This window comes from Cyprinus carpio, chromosome A5 (assembly GCF_018340385.1).
Source record: "Cyprinus carpio isolate SPL01 chromosome A5, ASM1834038v1, whole genome shotgun sequence".
NCBI lineage: Eukaryota > Metazoa > Chordata > Actinopteri > Cypriniformes > Cyprinidae > Cyprinus > Cyprinus carpio.
In genome coordinates this window covers 23458293-23484435 of record NC_056576.1, presented here as the reverse complement: position 1 = coordinate 23484435, position 26143 = coordinate 23458293, and the positions used below count along the sequence as shown (strand labels likewise).

Below are 26143 nucleotides of genomic sequence, written 5' to 3'. Positions count from 1 at the left end.
TGTAGCAACACTTTTCCCATGCAAGGAAGTCAAAGGAGTTAAGGATTATGCTTCGAAAAGAAGTGAATTTGCATTAGCAATTCACTGGCTTCAGTTTACAGGTTTGTTGGTGCTTTCATTTATTAATATTAAGTATTAAATGTACATTTACATTGAAGAATACACCAAAAATGATTTCAAAAATGAAAACATATTATCACAATATTTTTTTGCCATATCATACGATAATATTTATCACAATAATATTTTACCATGAATGGGGAAGGAAATGCTTTTCATGTGTTTGTTAGACCTTGAGAATTAATGTAAATATAACTTTTCTCAATTAACTTCCATAGAGTAAGCTACCTCTTCATTTTCTGGATTGGGAATTTTTATTTATTTATTTTTTTCATACAGTAATACATTTTAAAAACTAGCCTATCGGTTGATTAATCGGTATCGGCCATTGTGGTCCAACCTAGCTATCGGTATCGGTAAAATCCACTATTGGTCGACCTCTAGTAGAAATTATAAAAACAAAAATATAACAAAAGGCAACATGTATAGTATTACTATATCTGAAAAAAAGGTTAATTGTGATTAGAGAGCATACATATCATTTATATAAAGCTTGAAGCATCAGATTCTGGATCGGTATCGGCCGAACACCATGGTAAGATATCGGTACTCGGTATCAGCTGCAAAAATCCTGATCGAGCATCCCTACTTACTTTATTAGTAAATAGTAAATAGTTATATTGTATTTTTCAATGCTTGTAATTTGTGTATTTGTTCTTATTTTCTACTGACTGTTCACGTGCCTTTAATACCGTTAGTTTAAGTACTTAAAGTGTGCTTTAAGTAATAAATGGAAAGCAAAGTTACATTAATCCAAAAAGATCATTAATCCAAAAAAAAATGTCCAGAGTTTATCATTTATTACATTTTATTCTGATCTTGATATGATATTGTTTATTGCTCAGCCCAATTAGCAAGCCATGTATTACTATTAAGTGGCTGTTTCCTGCATGCTTATTTACTCATTTTGGTTTGTTAATTGCAGGTAGTAAGAGAGAGAGTTTTCGTCTTATTTTTCCGTATCAACTGTAACTTACTTTAAATGGAATGGACAGTTTAAAGTGCAAAAAATAAGAATGAGAGTTACAAAATCACACAATAGTTTCTCAATAATAGTAATATTTATTCTAAGAGCTTGTGCAATTATATACAAATCTTGTTACTTTATACATAGATACTTAAGTTCTCTTTTATCGCAGTGTCCTTGAAATGAACCATAATAATATCTTGGATCCAATTTTGTTTACATGCCCTGCAGTATTTCTGTACCTGCAGCACAATCCTCATTAAAGGGTCTCAGACAGAAGCAGAAAATAAACAGGCTGAATTTGATCTGCAATTTGAAGCTAGCATATCACCTCACATTAGAAGTGGACTTTCACAATCGACAATCAATTTCCCTGACATCTTCTTATTTTTTTCCTCCTCCCCACCATCCCCTTTTCATTTCCTCCATTTCACAAAACCTCTCTTTTGTCTGTTTGTCTGCTCTGTCAGGCCTGGCTTCGGCCTCAAGAAGCCTCTAAAGATGAATATGGTGAAGAGGATCATGGGGAGGCCACGGCAGGAGGAGTGCAGCCCGCAGGACAACGCGCTGGGACTCATGCACCTGCGCCGTCTCTTCTCCGAACTCTGCCATCCACCGCGCCATATGACACAAAAAGAGCAGGAGGAGAAGCTCTACATGATGCTGCCTGTTTTCAACCGGGTGAGAGAGAGAGAGATGGCTGTTTACATAAGAGACAGCATCATCATTGTGTAATATGCATCAGGATAATTTAATTTATTAAAAAAATAAATAAAATAGATGCCGACGGAAGGTAGAGAGACATCTGAACAGTACAGCTTCACCAGTCAAAATGCATTAACAGAGAAGACAGATATAATAGAGATCATTGTATTGCACTGCTGGTACTAAATCAACCCTGGTAGCTTTGTTGTTTAGTTTTTTGTTACCATTAAATGTAAGGTTAGAGTATGATTAGTGATGATTACTAGCTCAGCTGGGCCAATAGATCAGATTTCTACTCGCCCTGCTAATATTTTCAATGATCCCACTGAGAGCAAAAAAAGATACATTTAGATCATATGCAGTTTGCTGGAAAATCACAAAAAAACAAAAAACAAAAGCAACAACTCTGTACTACCATTCAAAGGTTTTTTGGGCTGCCATTTGTGCTCAAGGAAGCATTTAATTGATCAAAATTGACAGTAAAGACTTTTACATTGTTAAAAAAAGATAAATGTCAAATAAAAATATTAAGTAGCATAACTATTTTCAGCATTGTTAATAATAAGATATACTTCTTGAGCAGCAAATTAGCATATTAGAATGATTTCTGAAGGATCATGTGCTATCACAGGAATGAATTGCATTTTAAAATATATAAAACAGTTATTTAAAATTGTAATAAGAATTTCACTTCATTATTGTTTTACTGTATTCTTGATCAAATAAATGCAGCCTTGATGAGCATAAGAGCCTTTCTAAAACATTAAATGATGCTCAACTTACAGTAGTGTACGTGTGTGTATACATGTACATGTGTGTATATATAGTCAGTAAATTTCATAGAACGTAAGAACCTTAAAACATTTTAAATCACTATATTCTCCTCAATTAAAAAAAAAATCAAAAAAGTCCCTGTCTTTAAGCCAAATTATTCACACTATACTTACTGTTAAACTTATACAATAAGAAGAGAACCAGCAGTTACAAGTGCTTCATTTACAAAGGCAAAGTAGTCGTTATGACATCAAGAGACTCTCACAGGCTGGAGAAGAGCATGATGGTGCTAATCATCCAGCACTGATTACACAGAAACACTGCATATGACCTCAGCTACAGCTCAGCATTGTGCATGAAAGAGCACTGACCTGCAGTCTGTGTGCATTTGGAGAGCACTTGTAGAAGTGGGATGAAACAGGCTCTCTATTTACAAAGCTGACATATTTGATGAAGTGTTATAGACCCATGTGAAATGCTGCATATTAGCATGAACGCCGCAGTATGTCTCTCTTGATTTTGATTTTGAAACCGTAAGAGGCCTGACAATCTGGATTTGAACATGACAAGCTTTCGCCTCTTATATCTGTTTGTGCTTTATACTAACTTGATTGGACACTCGATTTGTGAGCCTGACGCTGAAGGGCAGTTTTCAGAGCTCCTGTGAATGTCTTATCTGTGCTGCTGCGAAAGCTAAATAACACTATAACGGAGCGTACTGCTCTTCAGACATCAAGGGAGTGACTGTTGATTAAACCTCAGCTTTAACTCAACCGGTCCCCATCTTTGTAGAAGGAAAAAAAAAAGGTCTGCATGAAAAGAAGGTTGTTTGAGCTCTGTAAATGGTGTTTGTGTGTGTGTGACAGGTGTTTGGGAATGCTCCACCGAACACGATGAATGAGAAGTTTTCAGACCTGCTGCAGTTCACCACTCAAGTGTCCAGACTGATGGTGACTGAGATCAGACGGAGAGCGTCCAATAAATCAACAGGTACTTCAGCTTAAACTACTCGAAGGTCCTGGGTATTCTGTTAACACACAAGTATGTATTACACAGACCTTGTCCGATCTTTTTAATTGTAATAAAACTTAAAAAAAAAAGGAAAGTCTGGAAAATTGTTAGCAATGACAACAGTCATTACAGAATCGATTATTCTATATCAGTTAAAGTAAACATTAAAATTTGACCACACTTTTTTTTTAATGGATGCTAAACTTTGTTTTCTCTTATTTTGTCTGGCTACTTTCTGATATGTAATGCTGACTTTTGCCAATCTATTCAATTCCTGATAGATTAAAACAAGTCTCAAGCTTTATCCCTCTCGTTTTAATTTATTATTTAACTCGTGGAGTTTGGACGTTATTTATTTATTTTTATTCATGCCATATGACTTACACAAGGTAAATAGATTAGATAAACAAAAACAATAAAAATAAGACAAACATCATAAAAATAGTAAAATAACCAAAACCAAAAGCCAGAGGGGAAAAAGGTTAGATAATTAAATACAGAAAATTAACAATAAATTATGGTTTAACATCGAAAGCAGTTTTTGACGTTTTTTTTTTGTTTGTTTTTTATGCCCATCAAAGACAAAACATATGAATTATAGTCTATAAGAAAAATTTACAATAGCGGCTTCTTACCCAAAATTTTGCATTTGTGTATAAAACATTTGCCAAGTATGAACATATCAATTCACACTGATGCTGAATAATATATAGATATTTTTTACATTTTTTTTATTTTTATTTTAAATGTGACTTAATTTAAGTTGTATCCACTATTTATGAATAAGTTTGTATAGACATTACATAGACATTAAAGTCTATGTCCTGCTTTGATTAGTGAGGAAGACTCAGTCTGGACTTTATGGTCTCAGAGTTACTCTGCTGTCAACACATTGTGTATTGGCAGCTTGTCTTGGCACATGATGTACCGTAATGTTTATTTTTGGTGATGTAATCCACCGTGACAACATATGCTGCATAGATCCATAAACACCAGACTGAGCATCTTGTGACACAAAGTGCTTGGGCATTTTAGTTGCTTTTATACCACCTATTAAGCATCTTGTTGTTGTTGTTTTTTTGCAATTTATTGTCATAATACTGATACAATGAAAAGCATAATGTAAAACGTTAATATTGTATTTATTCTGTATGTGAGATTTATTGTATTTTTAATGACAGTTGATTTCAAAATGTCATTATATGATTACATTTTTAGTGGAGCAGAAAATAATATTCTTCTGAGTAAATCTTATCCTTTGTGAATTCACTGAGGTGTCACGATATTGCATCTCAATGGATGTCATCACCTCTAATTGACTCAGCGTCCTTCCCCAGATGAGGCCAGTCACACACAAGCTGACGTGTGAAAATGGATTTGATCCACATGCACAGACTGTTAAACGCGTCAGTGATTCTGTTTGTGTGTGTGCTCCTCCCACAGAGGCGGCCAGCAGAGCCATTGTGCAGTTTCTGGAGGTAAACCAGAGCGAGGAGGCGAGCCGCGGCTGGATGCTCCTGACCACCATCAACCTGCTGGCATCCTCAGGACAGGTCTGTGTTTAATGTGCAGCAGATGAAACGATCACGAGAAGCATTTACAAATGAAAACACGATTGATCTGTACTAGAAAAATATACACGGAGACATAAATACAGACACCATTTGTTTAATGTTTTCTCTTTTATGCTCACCAAGTCTGCATTCATTTGATCACAAATACAGTAAAAACAATAATACTGAGAAATATTTGTACAATTTAAAGTAACTATTTACTATTCAGCTACCAAAATTGTATTCTACCAAAATAATTGAACCTTTTTGGAATTTGCTTTTTTTTTTTTTTTTTTTTATGAAAACAGAATTGTCCCATGGCCAGTACCTAAGCGTATGAAAAATATACTCGAAAACTGTGTTTGGAAGCCAGCTATGCTAGGTTGGCTTTTTTCTGCACCTGGCATTTGTTCATACTATCAGAGGCTTAAATCTAGAAACAGCAGATGTAATTTGTTGAGTGTGTGCTTGAGCAAGACCCCTTATGTCGAGTTGCACAGACCTAGGTTATCAGAGAGAGAAACGGCCTTCTCCTAGATCGAGAAACTGGAGAACTTCATGGTTGATGGAAGGATTAGTATGGTGACCTTTCCTTAAGTATGTTTTTAGCCCATGATGGATTTGACCAAGAGCAGGAGAAAGGAGGAATATTCCTCACTCTATAGTGAAAGATGGCTTCTCCAACAATGGTTGCAGACCTGAAGACTAAACTTCCAGCTTGTGGTGATGTGAGGATGGTGTCATGGAGGATATGTTTCTCAGACTATTGATTGCTCAAACCTTCACAGCTTGAGGCCATGATTACCAAGTCATGGGTCACCTTATGAAGCCCAGTTTGAAGTAAAAAGTTGTGGTCAGTTACACACCACATAAATGATCTCCAATTACTAGTTGGTTTTCTCACCCTGAAGCACTTCCTCTCCGTGTTGAGAGGCCAACATGTATCGATCAAACAGACAATGTGCCTGTCATGTCATTCACTGGATGAGGAGACTGATCCCGCTCTCATCCAAAGCTCTTTGAAGTCAGTCAGCGGAATAGAGGTGCAGATTTCCCGGCCAGGGTGGGTCATTATGTCAGGAACTCTTGACTAAGTGCCCAAAGTGTATCTCATATATTAGAGCACTTTGGAAGGGTCAATGTAGATTTTATGCATCACAATGAAAATCTATGACATCTCATGAAATCTATGTATGAGCAGCTGGTGCTGGATATTTTCTGTCTTTTGCAGTGCATTGTGGCGGGTACAATATAGCCATGCCATGTAGTAGTAATTATCAATGTTGTTGTTTTTTTTATATGTATATATCTTTTGCAATGCATTGTTGGGGTTACAGTATAGCCATGTCATGTAGTAGTAAATGGTTTCCAGGTACTCTGTGTATGTACTCTGTTAGAAGGGCATGGTTAGATCATGAGCATTATTAAAGGGCTGTCTGTGGATGTCCCATAGGCATGTGTTGTATTGACCGAATGGGAATGTCCTACTGTTCCCACGAGAATAAAAGCCCTTTAAGTTCTGTCGCTTATAGCATGTATGGTACAGCAATGAACATAGATATCAAAGATAATACAAAAAAAAAATAGTAAAAATATCAAATAAAATGCTAACCAAGTCTGCATTAAAATAATCAAATTATAAAAAACATAAAAAATATGAAATATTATTGTGATTTAAAATATGCGTTTACTATTTTAATACTTTTTAAAAATGTAATTAATTCCTTTGATGGAAAAGCTGAATATTCAGCATCATTACTCCAGTCTTCAGTGTAACATTATCCTTCAGAAATCATTCTAATATGCTGATGCTTATTATTATCAATGTTGTTTTGTGAAGACTGTCGTAAATTTTTTGCCCAATCAGGATTCTTTGGTGAATGGAAAGTTCAAAAGAATAGTGTTTATTTGAAATATAAATATTTTTGTATTCACGGCATCCTTGCTTTTTAACAGAAGTGTGTATGCTATTTTAATGAGCCCTTTTTTAGTGTTGATGTCTGCTTGTGATTTGGTAAGGTTATTTTCCTGCAGTGCAAGTTGTTTATGTGTTGGCCTGTTTGTAGGATCTCATTAATTGGCAGAAGTTTTGCCAACATGCTCAAATCTCTCTTAAGGGTATAGTTCACCCAGAAATGAGAATTTGATGTTTATCTGCTTACCCCCAGGGCATCTGAGATGTAGGTGACTTTGTTTCTTCAGTAGAACACAAACAGAGATTTTTAACTCAAACTGTTGCAGTCTGTCAGTCATATAACATAAAATAAAAGTAAACAGCAACAACGACATTCAAAAAAAAAAAAACATTCACAAACAAAACCAAATGAAACCATGCAGTTCATGGTGATGCACTGATGTGTAAAGACACGAAACAATTGATCTGTGCAAGAAACTGAACAGTATTTATATAGTTTTTTACCTCTGATTCACTGCAATTTCCGAACTGTCCTGAGCGCATTCTCAACAGCAGCGTCTTCTTTTTCTACTTGCTTTATGGCAGATCGCAGACTTATAAGTGCATTACTGCCACCTATCTCTCAAGTGGACCATTGACACTCTATCTACGATCTCAATTAGGAGTGTCAATGGTCCATCAGAATCTGAGGTAAAATACAATATAACTACTGTTTAGTTTCTTACACAGACCGATCGTTTCATGTCTTTACACATCAATGTATCACCCTGAATTGCAGGGTTTAATTTATATACTTCAACGTATTTATTTTTTTTTTTTGACTCTCAAAGCCGTGATTCTCATTCACTTTCATTATTATGACTGATAGACTGCAACGGTTTGAGTTAAAAATCTCTGTTTGTGTTCTACTGAAGAAACAAAGTCACCTACATCTTGGATGCCCTGGGGGTAAGCAGATAAACATCAAATTTTCAATTTTGGATGAACTATCCCTTTAAGTCTGTTGTTAGCTCTAATTTTATTTTGGTTTATATAATCCTTAAGGATCATTTACCTCACTGAAGTGCCCTTTCTCTTACACACACATATACTGTCTATTTTTACTTTTTCTACTCCCTCTTTCTGCTTTACTGAGAATATATAATGGAAACACTTTCTTGTGTATATGCTGATACAATCTCCATGCTGCTATGCACATAAAACATTTCCACCACCTAAATGCAGACCTCTTGAAATGCATCTCCAGTGATATGGCACAATTTAGAGCTTGTCATAATCCAGAGGATGAGCTTGAATTAATTGGACATGCACCGTTATCTTTTCAGGCAGGAGGCTCTAGTTTTGAGAGGTGAAACATGTTTTTGAGGGGTGAAATATGTTTGTATTCTAAGCTGTGAGTTGCAGGCATAAACTGGTGCTCTTGGCAACACCCCCTGCCCCTCGAAAACAGCAGTTCTTTTCTTTTCTCTCTGCAGGACGCCCTTCATGCACTACATTCCCAATGCACCCTCAATTCACCCTCACAGATGCTGTCTCTTATGTTTCATCGTCCCACACATTGATGGTCTGTGAGAAGTCCTCCTGCTAGTTCCATCTTTTATTGGGTTTTTTTCTGTTTGACATCATTTAGTGGCTGTAGGTGTCATGTACACTTGACCCTAGACCACATTGTCCACTAGCATAGCTTCAATGTTGAGGTTATCTACCACAGAGAGAGTTATTCAGAACGATGAACTTTGTAAAAATCAACGTGTTTTAGAAAGGCGGGGCATAGAGGAGCAACAATAATGTACAGTATGTGGAAAATTATGTTTTTTGAACCTTAAACGGCATAAACACATTGCATTACACCAAATACACCAAATAATGTTCTTTTTAGGACCATCATATGACCCCTTTCATTTTGATTTGACAGAGAGTGGTATGATTTATTTTTTGTGCACGTAATGTGTTAACTGGAATGAAAATGCAGAAGTGATTCATTGTCTGTTTCGCAGTCTCATTCTTATGAAAGCAATGAATGTGACCTCCGTACATCCTCCATTAAGGCTTGGCACTGCTGGCACTGATTCATTGGCCTTTTCTTAAGACCTGTTCACACCAAGATAATTATATTGAAATTTCATATATATATGTATACTTTTATTCAGCAAGGATGCAATTAACTTGATCAAAAGCGACACTTATAATGTTACAAAAAAGTAAATGGCAAATGCTGATCTTTTGAATTTTTTGTTCTTCCTGGAAAAAGAATATAATATTAAGCAGCAGAACTGTTTTCAAGGATGATAATATTAATAAATGTTTCAGGAGCATTTTTCAGTGTTAACAATGAGCTTGACTGTTTCTTACCCATTGTGAGTAGACAAGTTTTTGTGTGACAGCCTGAGCACACTGCTGAAGACTGGAACTACTGTGAAAAAGTGCTTGGGTAGTGTGTGTGTGTGTGTGTGTGTGAGAGAGAGCGAGAGAACGGTGTGTGTGTGTGTGTGTGTGAGAGAGAGCGAGAGAACTATTAGTTGGATTATGCTGAATCCTACCACTTCCTGACTTGCATTAAAAGCGGCTGATGGGATTTTATCCTCTTCATCAGTGTTTCATTGGCACTGGCAGCAGGATCCTGCTCTGATTAGTGTCAGGTGAGACCGCTGCAGGTGATATGGCAGTAAAAAGTGAAGCTCTGACCCACCTGCAGCATTTCATTTCAGTCACATCCACCTGAGCCCCTTTAGACATCATTGAGTGCATTTACATGCACGTTCTTAAGCCGATTATGCTTAATAAGCAGAAAATGCACTTGGTCATGTAAACACGGTAACCTGTTTTCTTTTATCGGAGGAAGGTCATGAACGGCGTAAGCATAAACCGGTCACAACAGGTAGTTTTTTGCCTCTTACTCTGATTTTGCACGACATGTAAACGTAATAACCCACTTTCTGTCGGGTTATTGAAGTGCGCATGTGTGATACGTGACAGGAATGCATCGTTAGTGTAGATTTAGGCACATCTAGACGGAGTAAAAGTTTTGCAGTAAAGAAAGAAGGAAATACATCACAAAAGCAGACTCTTTCATGACTCAGAAAATGATAAAAATGTGTTCTCATCTCGTGCAGCAGAAGTAGAAGCGGTTCAGTCACAATGCTGCGTTTATAACTGCATGAGAGGATAATATACGAGCTGTAAGTTTCCTGACATGTTGCAAGCTTAATTTAACATCACAACTGACAAATGAATGGAATACTCTGAGTCAGATATGCAAATGATTATATTTTGACGTTACTACAGGGAAATAACCTGATTTATTAATAAAGTCATGTAAACGCAGCTTACTTGCGTTGTCAGGTTACTGATGTGCATGTAAACGATGAAAACTGGTTATTTTAATAAGCTGATATTTGTGAGTTATCAGCTTACTGGTGTGCATGTAAACATGCTCAATAATCTCCCATTTATGGTTATCAGGGTTTCACAAAGGACCTGAGATCCAAACTGTGTAATGAGATGCATTGCACAAAACATGTAAACACCAAGATTAGGTTTACTGTATATCTTCTAGACCTAGTTTATTGAATTTAGACAAAAAAGGTTGTAATTATTTACATTACTGTTCAGTTTATTTTAAAATCTCAAAATATATCAATATAGAAAACAGTTACATTTTAAGAATTTTTCACAATGTTTTTACTGCATTGTGGATCAAACAAATGCAGCTTTGATGAGCATAAGGCCCTGTCCACACGAACGCGGTTATTTTTAAAACTGCAGCTTTTTCGACGTGGTTTAGCTGTTCGTTCACACGCAAACGTTTGAAAACTGCCAGGGTGAAGATTTTCAAAAACTCTGGTTGCAGTGTTATCATGTAGACAGCGAAACCGGAGTTTTTGGCTTGTGACGTTGGAGCCTACACTGTTATCTCCGCCTACTGGAAACTTTTCAGGTTCTGATTGGCCAGCATGGCTTTACAGTTGAGATTATATCGCCACCTGTTGGTTTGGCATGCTCTTGACAGTGCATCATAGCATGCGTTTGCGTTTTCATGTGGACGAGATTTTTTAAAACCGGTAGAAGGAAATGCTCCATTTATAAAAATACCCGTGTACGTGTGGACATGGCCTATGAGACTTCTTTCAAAAACATTAAAAATCCTACCGACCCCAAACGTTACATACTGTTGTGTATAATCATTTGTAGTAATAGGTTATTCAAGAAAAGGAAGTTCAGGTTTACACTTCAGACTTGGGTTTAGAAGCTGTTATAATCCTTGTACCGTTCAGTAATCTATCTAATGATGATGATGAACACCATGATAATGATGTTTTAAACATGGTGTTTCATGGGATTACATCGAAACGAACTGATATTTAATCCAAAGGGACTCATTGTTTTTATTTTCCTCCTCTCTAGTCTGTCTGTTAGCAGAATTGTAGAATATTAAACAGGTTGCCAGTTATTTGTAGTAGCCAGTTCCTGAATACAGAAATAAACATGATCTGCTCATTATCTGAATTGGATTCCCTCCCCTTCTGTGTTTCTACAGAAAACAGTGGACTGTATGACCACCATGTCGGTGCCCTCCACTCTGGTGAAATGTCTATATTTGTTTTTTGACCTGCCCCACACGCCCGAGGTTCCTGCTGCCACCCAGACTGAGCTTCCTCTGGCGGACCGCAGAGCTCTTCTACAGAAAGTCTTTGTCCAGGTCTGTTTGTCTTTAGCAACAGCATTTTCTTCACAAGATACCCATAAAACATGTATATTGAAACCAACTGTGACTTTTTCTTCTGGTTGTTCTGCTCAGATCCTGGTGAAGCTATGCAGTTTTGTGTCTCCGGCAGAAGAGCTGGCCCAGAAGGATGATCTGCAGCTGCTCTTCAGTGCCATCACCTCCTGGTGTCCCCCCCACAACCTCCCCTGGAGGAAGAGCGCTGGAGAAGTGCTTACCACCATCTCCCGACACGGCCTCAGCGTCAACGTCGTCAAGTACATCCACGGTAAGTTGCTTCTTTCACAGTGGTTCTTTGCCGTTGCTGTGCATGGATGCATAATACTGACAACGTGTTGCTGCTGGCATCTTATGAACCCTAGTAGCATTTTACCCTTTCATAACCAGTTACTGTCACTGTTGTGTTTTTAGTGTTTTTAGAGGTCAATGTCTGGTGTTTGCAGACATTTTTGCTCAAATCTTAGCTCTTAAGAATCTATAATCTGAAAACACATGGATTTAAGTCCTTTGAAGTACGTGAATGTGGAAATGTCGTCTTTAGGCATTTATTGGTTTACTGCCAAAAAATTCAAACTGCTTAAAAATTCTCTCTTGCAGAGAAAGAGTGCTTGTCAACGTGCATCCAGAACATGCAGCAGTCAGAAGACCTCTCTCCTCTGGAGATTGTGGAGATGTTTGCCGGGCTCTCCTGTTTTCTGAAGGATTCGAGTGATGTCTCTCAGACACTCCTGGATGACTTCCGCATGTGTCAGGGCTACACCTTCCTCGTAGATCTTATGATCAGGTGACTGATTTGTAATTATTTCTTGCACAAATCTTCAGGGTTTTATATGTGAAGGATAATGTGTGGTCATTGTCTTAAAATAAACCCAGACAGGAGGAGGGTTATTTTGCAGTAATGATCAGCTGACTGTACATTTTCAGGCTTATTACATGACTCCTTACAAAATATCCTTCAGAAATCATTCTAATATGCTAATTTAATGGCAATAAGTATAGTTCTTTTTAATTCTGATATGACGGAGAAGTGATATTCTCTGTTAAACTTGCTGTATATTAGGTTGGAGCAGGCCAAAGAGGAGGAATCCAAAGATGCTCTAAAGGACCTGGTGAACCTGGTGACCGCTCTGACCACATATGGGGTCAGTGAGCTGAAGCCAGCTGGTCTCACCACTGGAGCACCCTTCCTGCTTCCAGGTTTTGTGGTTCCACAGCCTTCTGGGAAAGGTCAGCCCTCCATAAATTGACATGCACTTGACTCTTAACTTATGTCACCGCACAGCTGGGTGTGAAAGTTGGTGATGTGAAATTCCAGGGTAAGTTTGAATTTTGGCCAGGAAACCTAGAGAAATTGACGTCTTTACAGCATTCAGATGACAAGTTTACAGTGTTGAGGCTTAAGTGACCTGCATTACTAAAATACTTTAGAGATTTAGTGTGCTTCTATATTTGCAGTCATTCACATTTTTGCATCAGCTGGGATTTCTTTCTTGCTGACAAACAAAGACAATGATTCTTTAAATTATTCTTTTATATATATATTTGATTTCATTTTTAAAATTTATTTTGTTTTTATTTTAGTGTATTTATTTATTTATTTATTTATTATTAAAGAATGATGGAAATGAACCTTTTTTTTAAGAGTTTGCAGGATGAATGAACCTAGCTGTAATCAATGGCTGTCTAAACCACTGAGTGAGGTTAGCAGTTTTCTTCCTCCTCATCTGTGTCTGCTGCTGCCTTCCTTCCTTCGTCGGTTAGATTAGTTTTTTAGTCACACGAGGAGAAGAAGGGCCTGCGGTTTCTGAGGGAGAATTAAACCATTAGTGTTCACTGGCTGTAAATGGCATTAATTGGTCAGAAGGAGGCAAATGGCAGACACCTGCTGTGTAATCTGGTTAGGTTATTTGTTTGGCTTGTCTTATGCCTCGCAAGAGCTATTAAATGCTGTAATTAAAATAATGGTGCCAGATTATGTTGTTTATGTACCCAGTCGCATCAAGACTTCCTCTTTTCCTACAAGCCAATCACAGAGACCGTTTATTCCCTACTTTGTGGTGTCATTTTCATTCAGCCAGCAATAGCGCTCACTGAAGTGGGAGTTCATAAAGGTTGAAAGGACAAGAATGTGTTTTGAAAGGTTGCAGGGTTGAACGACTGGCTTGTCTTGCTCTATGATCATGTGATGGCTGGGTATTCGTAGTTAATATTGCATAGTTTTTCTTGGAGCCTAGTTGTACAGCATAATTACTCTTCAGAAAGACCCAATGTAGACATAGACACCAGTAATGAATTTTGTGCTCAGCAACATCCCACAAATTGAGGAAAGGAAACATGCAGCAAGGACATCTGTGTCTATTCAGCAGTGCTGTAGTCGAGAGCAGCTCATTTGAGTCCAAATCAAGACCAATGCTAGGAGAGGGTTGAGTCAGTGTCAAGACCGAGTCCACATACTTCCAAGTCAATGACAACACCAAGACCATGAAAATATGGTCTGAGTCTAAGAATGTATTTGCATGGTCTTGGTCTTGTTATGAACTTGAACTCAACCCACTTCTGGGCTCTGACTCGAATGAGCTGATCTCGATTATGACACTGTTATTCAGTTAAGATTATCATGTGACTTACTGTACATGTTACTGACCTCTTGTTAACAACAGAAATATCATGAATATACACTTCTGCATTCAGTTTGAGAGGAAATGGAAATATGTGAGGTTGTGTGTTACTAGCTTTGCAAGAGTCCACCAAAGTTCACTGGAGTTTCTAGAGTTTCATACTGTCATTAGGACTGTGGTGCTAGTATGCTGCTAAAGCAATAGTTCCGCCAAAAATGCACATACTTTTCATTATGTTATCTTCTCACTATTTACTCACTCCTCATCATATTTACTGTACTACTTTATTATCGTTGTTCCAGACCTGTATGACTGACTTTCTTCGGTTGAACACAACAGTAGCCATTTTAATAATACATTGGTTATTTTTTGTGTGTTAACTGTTTACTCATGAGTTCGATTTCTTTTTTTTCTTCTTTTTTTCAGGGCACACGGTCAGAAACATTCAGGCTTTCTCTGTGCTTCAGAATGTCTTCTTGAAGGCCAGGAGTGGTCGATTAGCACGTATGATCCTTGAAGCCATTGCCAACATCTACGCTGCAGACTATGCCAACTATTTCATCTTAGAGGCGCAGCATGCACTATCGCAGTTTGCAGACAGAGTAGCGAAGCTACCGGAGGTGCAGTCCAAGTACTTCGAGCTACTGGAGTTTGTCGTCTTCGGACTTAATTACGTACCATGCAAAGAGCTTTTTAGCATTAGCGTGCTGTTAAAGTCGAGCACCTCTTACGGATGCAGCATCACAGCCACCCGCACTCTTCTCAAACTCGGGCGCCACCACCCTGTCTTCAGTGATGTGTTCCGTGAAGTTGGACTGCTGGAAGTGCTAGTAAACCTGCTCCACAAATATGCAGCGCTGATGAAAGACCCAACGCAAGCCCATGGCGAGCAGGGTAAGTCATTTGTGAACTAAAATTAAATCATATAATAATATATATTTGTAAGGCTTAAGTATTATTAATATAATACTACAGTGTTTATTAATTTAATTTAATTTAGTTTTTTCTTTTTTATACTTTCAGTTTTTTTATATCTTAGTTTCAAATTTTAGTAATTTTGTCATATGCTTTTGTCTTTTCTTTTTTATAATTCTGTTTATTTTAATGAACAAAATCGCTATTTTAAAAAAAGCAATAACAAAGCTGATACTATTTATAATTTTAATGACTGCCCCCCCCCCCCCACTGTGGTCAGGTGATGCCAAGAACAGTGTGGCTGAAGAGCAAAAACAGCTTGCCTGGCTTGTCATGGAGACAATCACAGTCCTCTTGCAAGGCTCGAACACCAATGCAGGTAAATGATGCAATGCCGTTTCTTTTGTTTTCTTTTTAAAGTTACGTTTTTGGCCTTTCAGACTTTGTAATTGAAAGGTTTGGAGAGGAGAATGGACCGCGAGCCAGACACAAACTCTGATCACACAAAGCGCTATCACACCACATGTCAGAAGGCTGCCCACAAGTCTATGGCACCAACTTTTGCTGGGCTTTGAAAGAGGAAATGGCTAGCGGAAGGCTTGGAATTAGACTGACACAGTAGTTTTGGTCTTACCGTCTCTTCCTCTTTAGCTACCTTTATTCATAATCAGGGCCTCACGGAGTCTGTCATGCAGAAGCTCTGCAGATTTACACAGAATTGTAAAACCTATGATTTACAGAGTTCTACACATCCCCCACTTTTCATTTACTTGATGTTTTTGGTATTACTTTAATAATGTATAACAGGAAGTTCACCACTGACAGAATTTGTAATCAAAAGTACTCAATCACAATTTTAACGTTTCCATTTTAAATGGGCTGTTTTGCCAGGAATTGTCCCTTTTTCCTTTAAAACAGTCATTAGGCTTTAGTTATATCATAGCTGTAAATCATCTTCCTTCTCAGTTGCTGGTGGTATTAGAGGGAGCGACATTCTCATTCTTGAGAGCATTTGATTAGTCCACAATTTGTGTGGTGCAGAATGAGTCATCAGTATTTTTTAACATTTTGTCAGAAGAGAAAGACTACATTTTAAATCTGTAAGATCTGCTAAAGGTTAATTTCATTAAAGTCTCAAAGCTAATATACATGGACACAATGCCACCAAAATCACTTTTTGATTTCATATGGTCTTGAACAGAAATATGAGATTGACATTGCTTGTTTTACAACTTTCCAGCACGTCCCTTAGGTTTTCATAATAATTGCGTTATTGTACTCCCAATTTTCCTTTGTTTTTAAGCACCCAGGGACAAGTCAAAATTAATTTTCATGCTCTCAGGCCCTGCAGTAGTCTCACTCTCTGTGCTGAGTCAGGTCTCTGTGATCATTTCTCTTCTCTATCATGGCTGCTGATAGTCTGAGAATGCCCTGCCTCACAGATGCACTCATGCTTTATTTATTGTTAGCCAGTCAGAATCACTTTACTGCAGAAAATGAGTGAGTAATTCCAATGGTGATCAGTCATTTCTAAATCTCACTATGGTCTTGTGGTGTCTAATATTTACATAAACAAAACATTAAAGATCTTGCAGAGCTATGAAGTTGAAACTCAAATCCTAAATTGCTTGTCTCCAAGCTTATATGACACCGAGATTGATTTTTAATGAGAAAATCTGAATCTCTCAGGATTGTTCCGTGAGTTTGGCGGAGCCCGGTGTGTGCACAACATTGTGAAGTACCGTCAGTGTCGTGAGCACGCTCTGATGATCATTCAACAGCTGGTGCTGTCGCCATCTGGAGAAGATGACATGGGTACTCTGCTCGGCCTTATGCACTCTGCACCATCAACAGAACTACAGCTCAAAACTGACATTCTGCGGGTGAGGCACATTTCAGAACTGTGTGAAGAAATAAATGCACACATCCAAATCAAGTTTTTTTTACAGGTGCAGGTGATGATGGCGTAAATGTGGAAAAAAAATTCATTAAACTAAGACCTACTGATCAAAATGTTGCAGTTGTTAAATAAAGATTTTGGTGCACTGATATGTTATATGATATTATTCAATAATATATCATATTATATATGGAGCATATAATATATAAGCATGCAGATATTTACTTTTTTTCTCTATGTTCATAAATCTAGCATGTGGCCTTAATTAAAATGTTTTTTTGTTTTGTTTTTTTTAGTTTAACCACTATATTTGAATGAAATACAGTACCCTTCAAATGTTAGGGGTCTGTACGATTTTTTAAAATGTTTTTTAAAAAGAGGTTCTTATCCTCAGCTAGGCTGCATTTATTTGATCAGAAATGCAGTAATTTTGTGCAATTTTAAATTTGAAATAACGGTTTCTATTTCTCATATTTCAAAATGTAATTTTAGACAAAAGCTGTTCTAATGACAAGGCTGATTTTTTTTTTTTTTAGCAGCCATTACTCATAGTCTTTAGTGTCACATGATTTTTTAGAAATCATTCTAATATGCTGATTTGGTGCAAAATCTTACTGAAACTTTTGAGCTGTAATGCAGATGTGGGGCATCCTCGGTGCACAATTAACCTTCTATCCTTATGATTTAAATTTGAATTCAGCTAACATTCTTTGTTGTTTCTCATTAGGCTTTGCTAGCGGTGCTGCGCGAGAGCCACCGTACACGCACCGTCTTCCGCAAGGTGGGCGGCTTTGTGTACGTGACCTCACTGTTGGTTGCCATGGAGCGCTCTCTCTGTTCTCCACCTGTCAGCGGCTGGGAGAAGGTCAACCAGAACAAAGTCTTTGAACTTCTACACACCGTATTCAGCACTCTAACAGCAGCCATGCGTTATGAACCTGCCAACTCACACTTCTTTCGCACTGAGATCCAGTACGAGAAGCTGGCCGATGCGGTGCGACTTTTGGGATGTTTTTCTGATTTGAAGAAAGTTGGTCCAGCAACCGTCTTCCCCTCTAATGCCCAACCATTCCAGCGGTTACTGGAGGATGAGATCATACCTGCAGAAAACGTTTGTCCCACTCTTAAGCACTGCAGCAAGCTGTTCATCTACCTGTACAAGATGGCCACCGACTCGTATGACAGGTGTGGATTAATGAAGCTGCCTTTTCTTAATGAATAGAAAGGATCAGTGTGTTTTGGATGTGATATCAGTAAGATGAAATGAAATCCCTCCTTACTTTTATTGAGAAAAAAAAAAAGAGTAACTTTTTATAGTCGAGTACTCTTTGCACATAAAAACAAAAAATAAAATAAAAACTGACGTCTATAAAGTTTATATTTTGTTTAATTCAAATGCATCACTAATGACAGTTTAATAATAACTTTGACAAACCATGCTATTTGTTAAAACAAAATAAATGAGCACAGTGGTTTAAGAAAAAACTGTGCACAACTACATTTGAAAATTCAAATGAACAAGCGAAAAAAAAAAGTAATTAGAAATTAAAAGTTTGAGGTCACACAAAGCTTACAAAGAAACCAATTTTAAAATTAGACTACCGTCATCAGGGGAATTAACATGTAACAATGTCTATTCTAAAAAAAAAAAATTCTGTTTTTATATTGTGTTTTTATTCAAACAAAGAATTAAAAATGGAGCCTCATAGAGAATGCACTCTGCCCGGGTGCTTTATTTTGGCATTTTTTCCACCAATCTGCTGGGATTCATGATTCTAACAAGAAGCAAATAAACAAATCAGGTTCTAAATATTGCAAATTGGATGTACTTGAAAGTACAAAACATTTCCTTTTCAAAACATAAACGCATATCTAGAGTGCCACCCTAAATATTCATTTGTAACAATGAGGGATTCATCGGGAAAGTATTCTATGGCAGGCAAAGACACAAAAGAATATTGCTTTGCCTAGTTTGAATAGTATGTTACATCTTAGTAGTTGGTGCAGAATGAGATTCTTCATGCACATCCCTGACCTGCTGAGAGCGTAGGTTCCTTCAGTGTATCGTTCTCATTAGTCATGACCTTCAGAAGAAATGCAAATGCCTTTACATGCTATCTGAGTGTAGCTGTGCTTCGGGCTAATGTTTGTGTTAGATTTGCATGATCTGTAGATCCTCTGAGTTCTGTGTGCTGTGCCCTGAGCTGTATATTCAACAGGAACTAACTGCCTCCCTCTCTTGCTCTTTCTCATCTCTTTGTCTCTCGTAACCTCTGGCATTGCCGGGGATGGACCTGCTGTTTGTGTTTGTATGGCTGTGGGAATGTCTGGTCTGTCTTTATGTTGATTGTTTGGTCGTGACTCTGCGTGTCTGTGTGTGGTTGAATCATTGTAGTCGTGCCGAGCAGGTGCCCCCCTGCTTGACTCACGAGACCTCGTTGCCCTCTCCTTGGGGCACGCCAGCAATCGCCAGGAAGAGGTACTGCTTTCTGCCACCTCTTCCTTTTCTGTTCTGTGCTGTCGAGTTTTTTTCCCCAGTGTTTTTTTTTTTCTGTTCTGTGCTCGTCGAGATATATATGTCATATATATTTATTTCAAAAATAAAGCGAAATTTTTAATTGTCTTATTGATTTAATTCTTATTAAATAATTCTAATATACTAATTTAGATGGCAAAGCTGGCATTACTCCAGTCTTCAGTGTCTTATTGATTTAATTCTTATTAAATAATTCTAATATACTAATTTAGTCAATAAACAAACAATTAATAATCAACAATGAAAAAAATCATTTCTTAAGCTTAATACTTTTGTGGACACGGACACATTTTTCTCCAGATTCTCTGATGAATAGAAAGTCTAGTAGAACAGTATTTATTTGAAATATTAGATATATTTTTAAACAATGTAAAAATCTCTGCTGAATTAAAGTATTAATTCCTTTAGATAAAAATGACTTACCCCAAACATTTGAATTGTAGTGAAAATGTAGATATTGTATATTTAATTGTTTAATTTCCCCTATTTTTTTTTTTCATTTCGATTGCCTTTAACAGCATCTAACACTTACTTAAAGATAATCTTTAGAAACACTAAGAGTTTAATAATACTGTTAAATGTAATTTTAGCCACTCTCAAAATGAATATCAGTTTTTCATATTGTACATTATAATGTTGTGATGGCTAAATACATTAGTGTATTATTTATTTATGTGGACAAGAAAAAAAAAACTGAACAGATGTTTATATATGCGGTCTATTGCTGATGATCGCATTATTTCTCATATGCATGTGTGTGTAAAGTCATAGAGGTTTACAACGACATGTTAAGAACGAGTAACTAATGACCGATTTTTCATTTTGGGTGTACTATTCCATTCAGAAATGTTATGAAAATTTTACAAATTATAAAAGTGTATCTCTTCTGTATAAATCAGATACCCCCCCGCCCCCCAACAAACCCTGACAAACAACGGGACATTTCCAGTAGTTGATATAGTTTATATACCCACCCAGAAATGTCACTGGTTTAAAATAGCTGTACATTCAGTGTAAACAGACAAATCGCTTGACTTAGGAAACTTCCTCCATCAGGCGTGTTTAGGATACTGTTATTCATCTCCTGCTCCCTCTGATCAGAGTGATTGCTGTCTGCAACTTTGTCACCTCTCACGTTTCCTCTCCTTGATCTTCTCCTTTGTCTTTATTTTCATCTTTTTTCTGCACCATTTCATCTGCCATGTTGAGCTACTTTGCTTACCTGTAAAGCTTTGCGTTTGCAAAAATGTCCCCTCCTCTGGTTGTGCTGACAGCTTTTTTCAGACCTTTTGCTTTTCGAGCTCTCTGTGGGGAGTTTTGATTCATAATTAACATTATATCAAAGTTGATATTTATGTCATTTCGTTGCTGTATTTCAGAGTAAGGAACAAAAAATCCTTCTCTCTAAGCTTTGCAGCCTATTAGCTTTTATTTTAAAACTGCCAAGCCCAAATGTATAAATGAATTACACTTTTCAGACACTGACACTAAGTGATGAGACTAAGAAGAGCCATTAAGTGATCTTCTCTTTCTTGATAGACATGGCTATCACAGCTCATCCAACTCTGCTCCTGGTAAAGCCCTAACGGACCAAAAGCTGCACTTGGGAAATCCGTCCCAGCACTCTTCAGACCCTGTAGTCATCCACCCTGGAGCAGTGCTGGCAGTGCTCGACCTCCTACCCTCCGTTTCTTCTGACACACAGCCTGAGGTATGAGCTGCTTGTAGATATTGGCTCTGTCTCGAACCCTAGTGAGCTGACACCATGTTTGGTGGCTCACACAGTCATCGGGCCACATGGGAATGCCTAATGCTACATTTTTGTGTTGATGTGTAGCTAAGAGAGATAATGTAAGAATGCGTTGCTGAGCTTATCAGCATCAAATATGACTTTGTCAAATCTATGATGCTACTTCACAAATGATTGTATGCACTACATTTCAAAAGTTTGGGATCAGTATGTTTTTTCATGATTTTTTCATATTATTTAATTATTTTTAGTCAGTATGCATTAATTGCACAAACTTGTGAATGGATATGTCATGTATATGTGTTTGACTATATATATTATCATATATAATATATATATAATAATATATATAATATTATATAATCTATATATATATATATATGTTTTATATAGTTTTTGTCAGAGTCTTTTTCATTGTTTTGTTTTTTCAAACTTGTTTACTACTACAAACTGGGACAAGATTAAATGATATTCTGTGTAATCAACAGCATCTGTGGCATGCTGATGACATAAATGATTTTGTAATAACCCAGAACATTCCTTTTAGGGGTGTACTTTCCAAAAAGCTTTGTTTAATTGGTTAGATATCTGTCCTCAGACTTGACTAGTAATAGCATGCTATGTTTGGCTTGTGCCACTGAAATGTGAATTTAGAATTTCAGATTTTTAGTGTTTATCTGAGCTGTGTGTACTACTGTAAGTGTCCTGCAGCTCACTTTACCCTTGCTCTGCTCCTCAGCATGCTCTGGACCTGCAGTTAGCAGTTGCTAACATCCTGCAGCTGCTGGTGCATTCAGAGAGGAACCAGCAGATCCTGTGTGAGGCAGGTCTGCACTCACGCTTGCTTCAGCGCTGTAGCTGCGCTTTGGGAGACGAAGATCACCCACTCCACCCACCGCTGCAGAGGATGTTTGAGCGACTGGCTTCCCAGGCCCTAGAGCCTATGGTGCTCAGGTGAGTCCAGTTTGCTCACAAAAAATAACAAAATAAAATATAACATCATGTTATGTTATGTTATGTTATGTTATGTTATGTTATGTTATGTTATGTTATGTTATGTTATGTTATGTTATGTTATGTTATGTTATGTTATGTTATGTTATGTTATATTGAGGACAAAGAGGCTTCCCCTCTGATAATGTATAATACACTGTATACATTACAGTACACAAATGTGATACAGTACAGGTCAGAGGGCCAGCTCTTTGTGCATTACATCTCAAAGCCTCAGCAATATTTATTGAAGTGATTAATATTTATGAATAATAGCTTAAAGTAACATCTTGCCCCCAACCTTTTATTGATTGGTCTCCCACATGCGAGCACTTTTGAACTGATTTTTGTTTATACAAAGACCAGATGAGTCAGTTAAAATCTGTTTTGCTCCTGGGGCTCCTGCACGATTCAGTCTTTACTCATCTGATCTTATCACAGCTGCATGTTTGAATAAAAGGAAAATGATCAAATTTGACACATCTCAATATTATTCAAAGCTCTCCATGGGTCGTCTCCAAGTCAAACGGATTAGCAATTTCAATTTTCCGCATGGCTGGTCTAACGTGATGGAAGATGCAGGCTTACTTGACTACAAAATGAAGGGGAAAAAAAAACAGCAATTTACTTGAGCTCATTTGTGGAATCAGAATCTGTTCCCCTTGTCACACCATATGGTCAGTATTTTGGGTCTTTTGATAAGATTAAAATCATAAAAAATATCATTAATAAACTTATTATAATTCTTCTTCTTATCATAATAATAATATAAATTTGTTATTATCATTTACAACAATAATAATAATAATGTATATTTTTATTTAAAAAAATATTATTATTGTTATTGCAATCATTACAATTGTTATATTATTTATTTTATTAATTACATGTATTTTACGTTTATTTTTGTCTTTTACAATCATAGTCGTCTAGATTTCTTAATGTGTTGTGATTATGCTCGAGGAGCGAATAATTGCTCATTGTGTGGGTTATTGCTGTCTCTATAACATGTTTTTATGTTTTTTCCAGGGAATTTTTGCGTCTTGGGAATCCTCTGAATTGTGGTGCCTGGGACAAAAAGCTCCTGAAGCAGTATCGGGTCCACAAGCCGAGCTCCCTCAGCTATGAAGCTGAAATGCGCAGTAAGGAAAAAAATGAGTGCATAAAGACTGCTAGAGCTGTCACTGGGCTTTTGTGTCATCCCCTAAACAGTTTGTGTCAGTGTTATGTGGTCTTGTCTCTGTGGGCCAGTGAAAGGAGGGACATTACTTCAGGCTTCACTGACTATGGTCTTTGGTGAAATGCCATCAATCACCATCAGAATCAAACAAAACATTCTCCTTTCGCTCTCCACGGCTCTGCCAGTAGAGAGACGTCCAATTGAACAGGGTTTTGCTGGAGATGAGTTCCCAGCTTCCCTAATTACCAGTGAAATTACTTTTCTCCAAGCTCCACCATGTCCAGCGAGTCCTTTTTGAACTTGCTAATTTAAAGGTTTCTTGCTTGGTTCCTAATATATGAAATAAACTATAATAAAATACAATTTCATAGAAATATTAAATAAATAAAGATTAAATGGACAAAATCAATCACATTTATACATAAATGGTATTGTTGTTAGATAATAGTCTATCAAATATTCCTGGAAAGTGCCTAATATTGCACTAAAAGTGAAGTAAAAATTCTCTTATGCTAACAGTAAGAACTGTTAATTATTTCTTGACTTAATAGTGTAATACTAAGAGAGCAGTAGAGTTTGTGGGTCAGTCTGACTGTACATTCATCTTTTTCCTCGTCTAGACAGCATGACTTTGTCCATGGAGGGTTTTGGGCCGGATAGCGTGTTCACAATTAATGAGGACAACAGCCAGTACCGGATCAGTCGAAGTCTGGTGCGATCGGCTGAGGGCAGCACTGTACCCCTCACCCGAGTCAAGTGCCTGGTCTCCATGACGACGCCCCATGACATCCGTCTCCATGGATCCTCCGTCACGCCCGCCTTCGTGGAATTTGACACGTCATTAGAGGGATTCGGGTAAGACTGTCAGCACTAGTGTAGCCTATACCTTCTGAAGATCAAGATTTGTTTGTACAGTCACTGTTTGTAAGCAGACATCTGTTTAGGCATCAGAGATTTATTGGCTTCTATTTATATATATATACATATATATATATATATATATACACACACACACAGTGGTGTGAAAAAGTGTTGGCCCCCTTCCTGATTTCTTATTTTTTTGCATGTTTGTCACACTTTAACCCTCTGGAGTCTAAGGGTATTTTTGGGGCCTGGAGAAGTTTTGTCATGCCCTGACATTTGTGCTTTTTTCAGTGTTCTTATAAATATCTAAATGGCTAAAGTCTAATCTCACTGTAATCAACAAACTAGGCTATAATAATATGTGAGCAGCATGTATGTACAAGTGTTTTTTGAGAACGTGGTTAGTGAAAAACTAAAAAAAGTTAAATCATTGCAATAAAAACACATACAGAAAATTGGTTCCCAGGAATTTTGAAACTGGAGCTTTAGCCTAGATTTATTTTTTTTTCGTAAATGATGTGAAAATCATCTTTGTTTACTCACTTACAGAAAACAATATATTGATTTAAATTTTCTAAGACACTTTTTGTTGGTAAAAAGTCATATGAAAAAGTAGGCGTCAACTATCATGAATTCACACCTGAGAAGACAAAGGCCTGCATAATGAGCTGCATAATGAGCCATTCAGTCAGCTGTGTCACAGAGAGGGATGAGTTACAAGAAAGAATGTGAGGACAAATAAATGTATATAATTTTATGTTTGTAGTTTATTTAGAATATTTTAATTATCCCACAACATAATTTAATATTCACTTGTGAGTGCAGTTAAACAGTTTATTAGGAACAATCAAAGCTGACTTTCAAACTGAATTTTTTGCATCATTACTCCAGTCACACAATCCTTCAGAAATACTTTAAACAATCTGCTACAAAACAAAAAACATTGATTGTTATTATTATCATCATCATTATTATTATTATTATTATTAATGTTGAAAAGAGCTGAGAATGGTTTTTTTGGGGGATAAATTGAAAGAACAGCAATGATTGTTACATTTGTTACAGTTACATTTATTGGTACATTTATATTATTTACATCAAGCTTTTGAATGGTATAGTAGTGTATATTGTTATTGAAACTTAATAATATTTCACTTGATTATACATTTAGTCAGGAATTGTAGTTTGGAAAAAGTCTTTGGACAAAGTCTAACTAGTAAAATGTTTACACGTTATGTGAAAAACTAATACAAGTATATAAATAAATAAAAAGAGACTTACTCATTTTATAGATCTCTGCTGAATAAAGTGCTTCGTTCTTTTTTTCTGAGGCCATCCAAATCTCAAATCCTCAACCACATCACATCTTTTTGGGGTGAATTATGTCTTATTCCTCTCATCGCGAAGCAAACAGTAAAATAAAAAAAAACTGAAGAACAATCTCGCTGCGTTGTCTTCTGTTGTGTGGGCGTATTCAAAAGCCGCGCGCTTCAGTGAAACATTTTGAATCTCAAAAGCGCGCTCGGCGCGGGGGCGTGGTCGCATTAGAAGATAATGAAGGGAGACGTGAAAAACGGACATCACGTTGTTTTTATATGTATTACTTTATCACAGAATAT

General features: G+C 37.0%; 1 protein-coding gene across 1 annotated transcript in view; it reads left to right on the top strand.

Moving 5' to 3' along the window:
- LOC109090764 (WD repeat and FYVE domain-containing protein 3-like) overlaps positions 1-26143 on the top strand; it is a 65206-nt gene that overhangs the window by 5023 nt on the left and 34040 nt on the right. The window contains exons 2-17 of the mRNA XM_042756582.1: positions 1558-1768; positions 3433-3556; positions 5021-5130; positions 11583-11744; positions 11844-12036; positions 12366-12552; positions 12829-12995; positions 14813-15280; positions 15582-15680; positions 16991-17184; positions 17929-18386; positions 19597-19680; positions 21277-21448; positions 22227-22441; positions 23510-23622; positions 24281-24515. Of these exons, the coding sequence (XP_042612516.1) occupies positions 1558-1768; positions 3433-3556; positions 5021-5130; positions 11583-11744; positions 11844-12036; positions 12366-12552; positions 12829-12995; positions 14813-15280; positions 15582-15680; positions 16991-17184; positions 17929-18386; positions 19597-19680; positions 21277-21448; positions 22227-22441; positions 23510-23622; positions 24281-24515 (3192 nt within the window). The remainder of the gene's footprint in view (positions 1-1557; positions 1769-3432; positions 3557-5020; positions 5131-11582; positions 11745-11843; positions 12037-12365; positions 12553-12828; positions 12996-14812; positions 15281-15581; positions 15681-16990; positions 17185-17928; positions 18387-19596; positions 19681-21276; positions 21449-22226; positions 22442-23509; positions 23623-24280; positions 24516-26143) is intronic.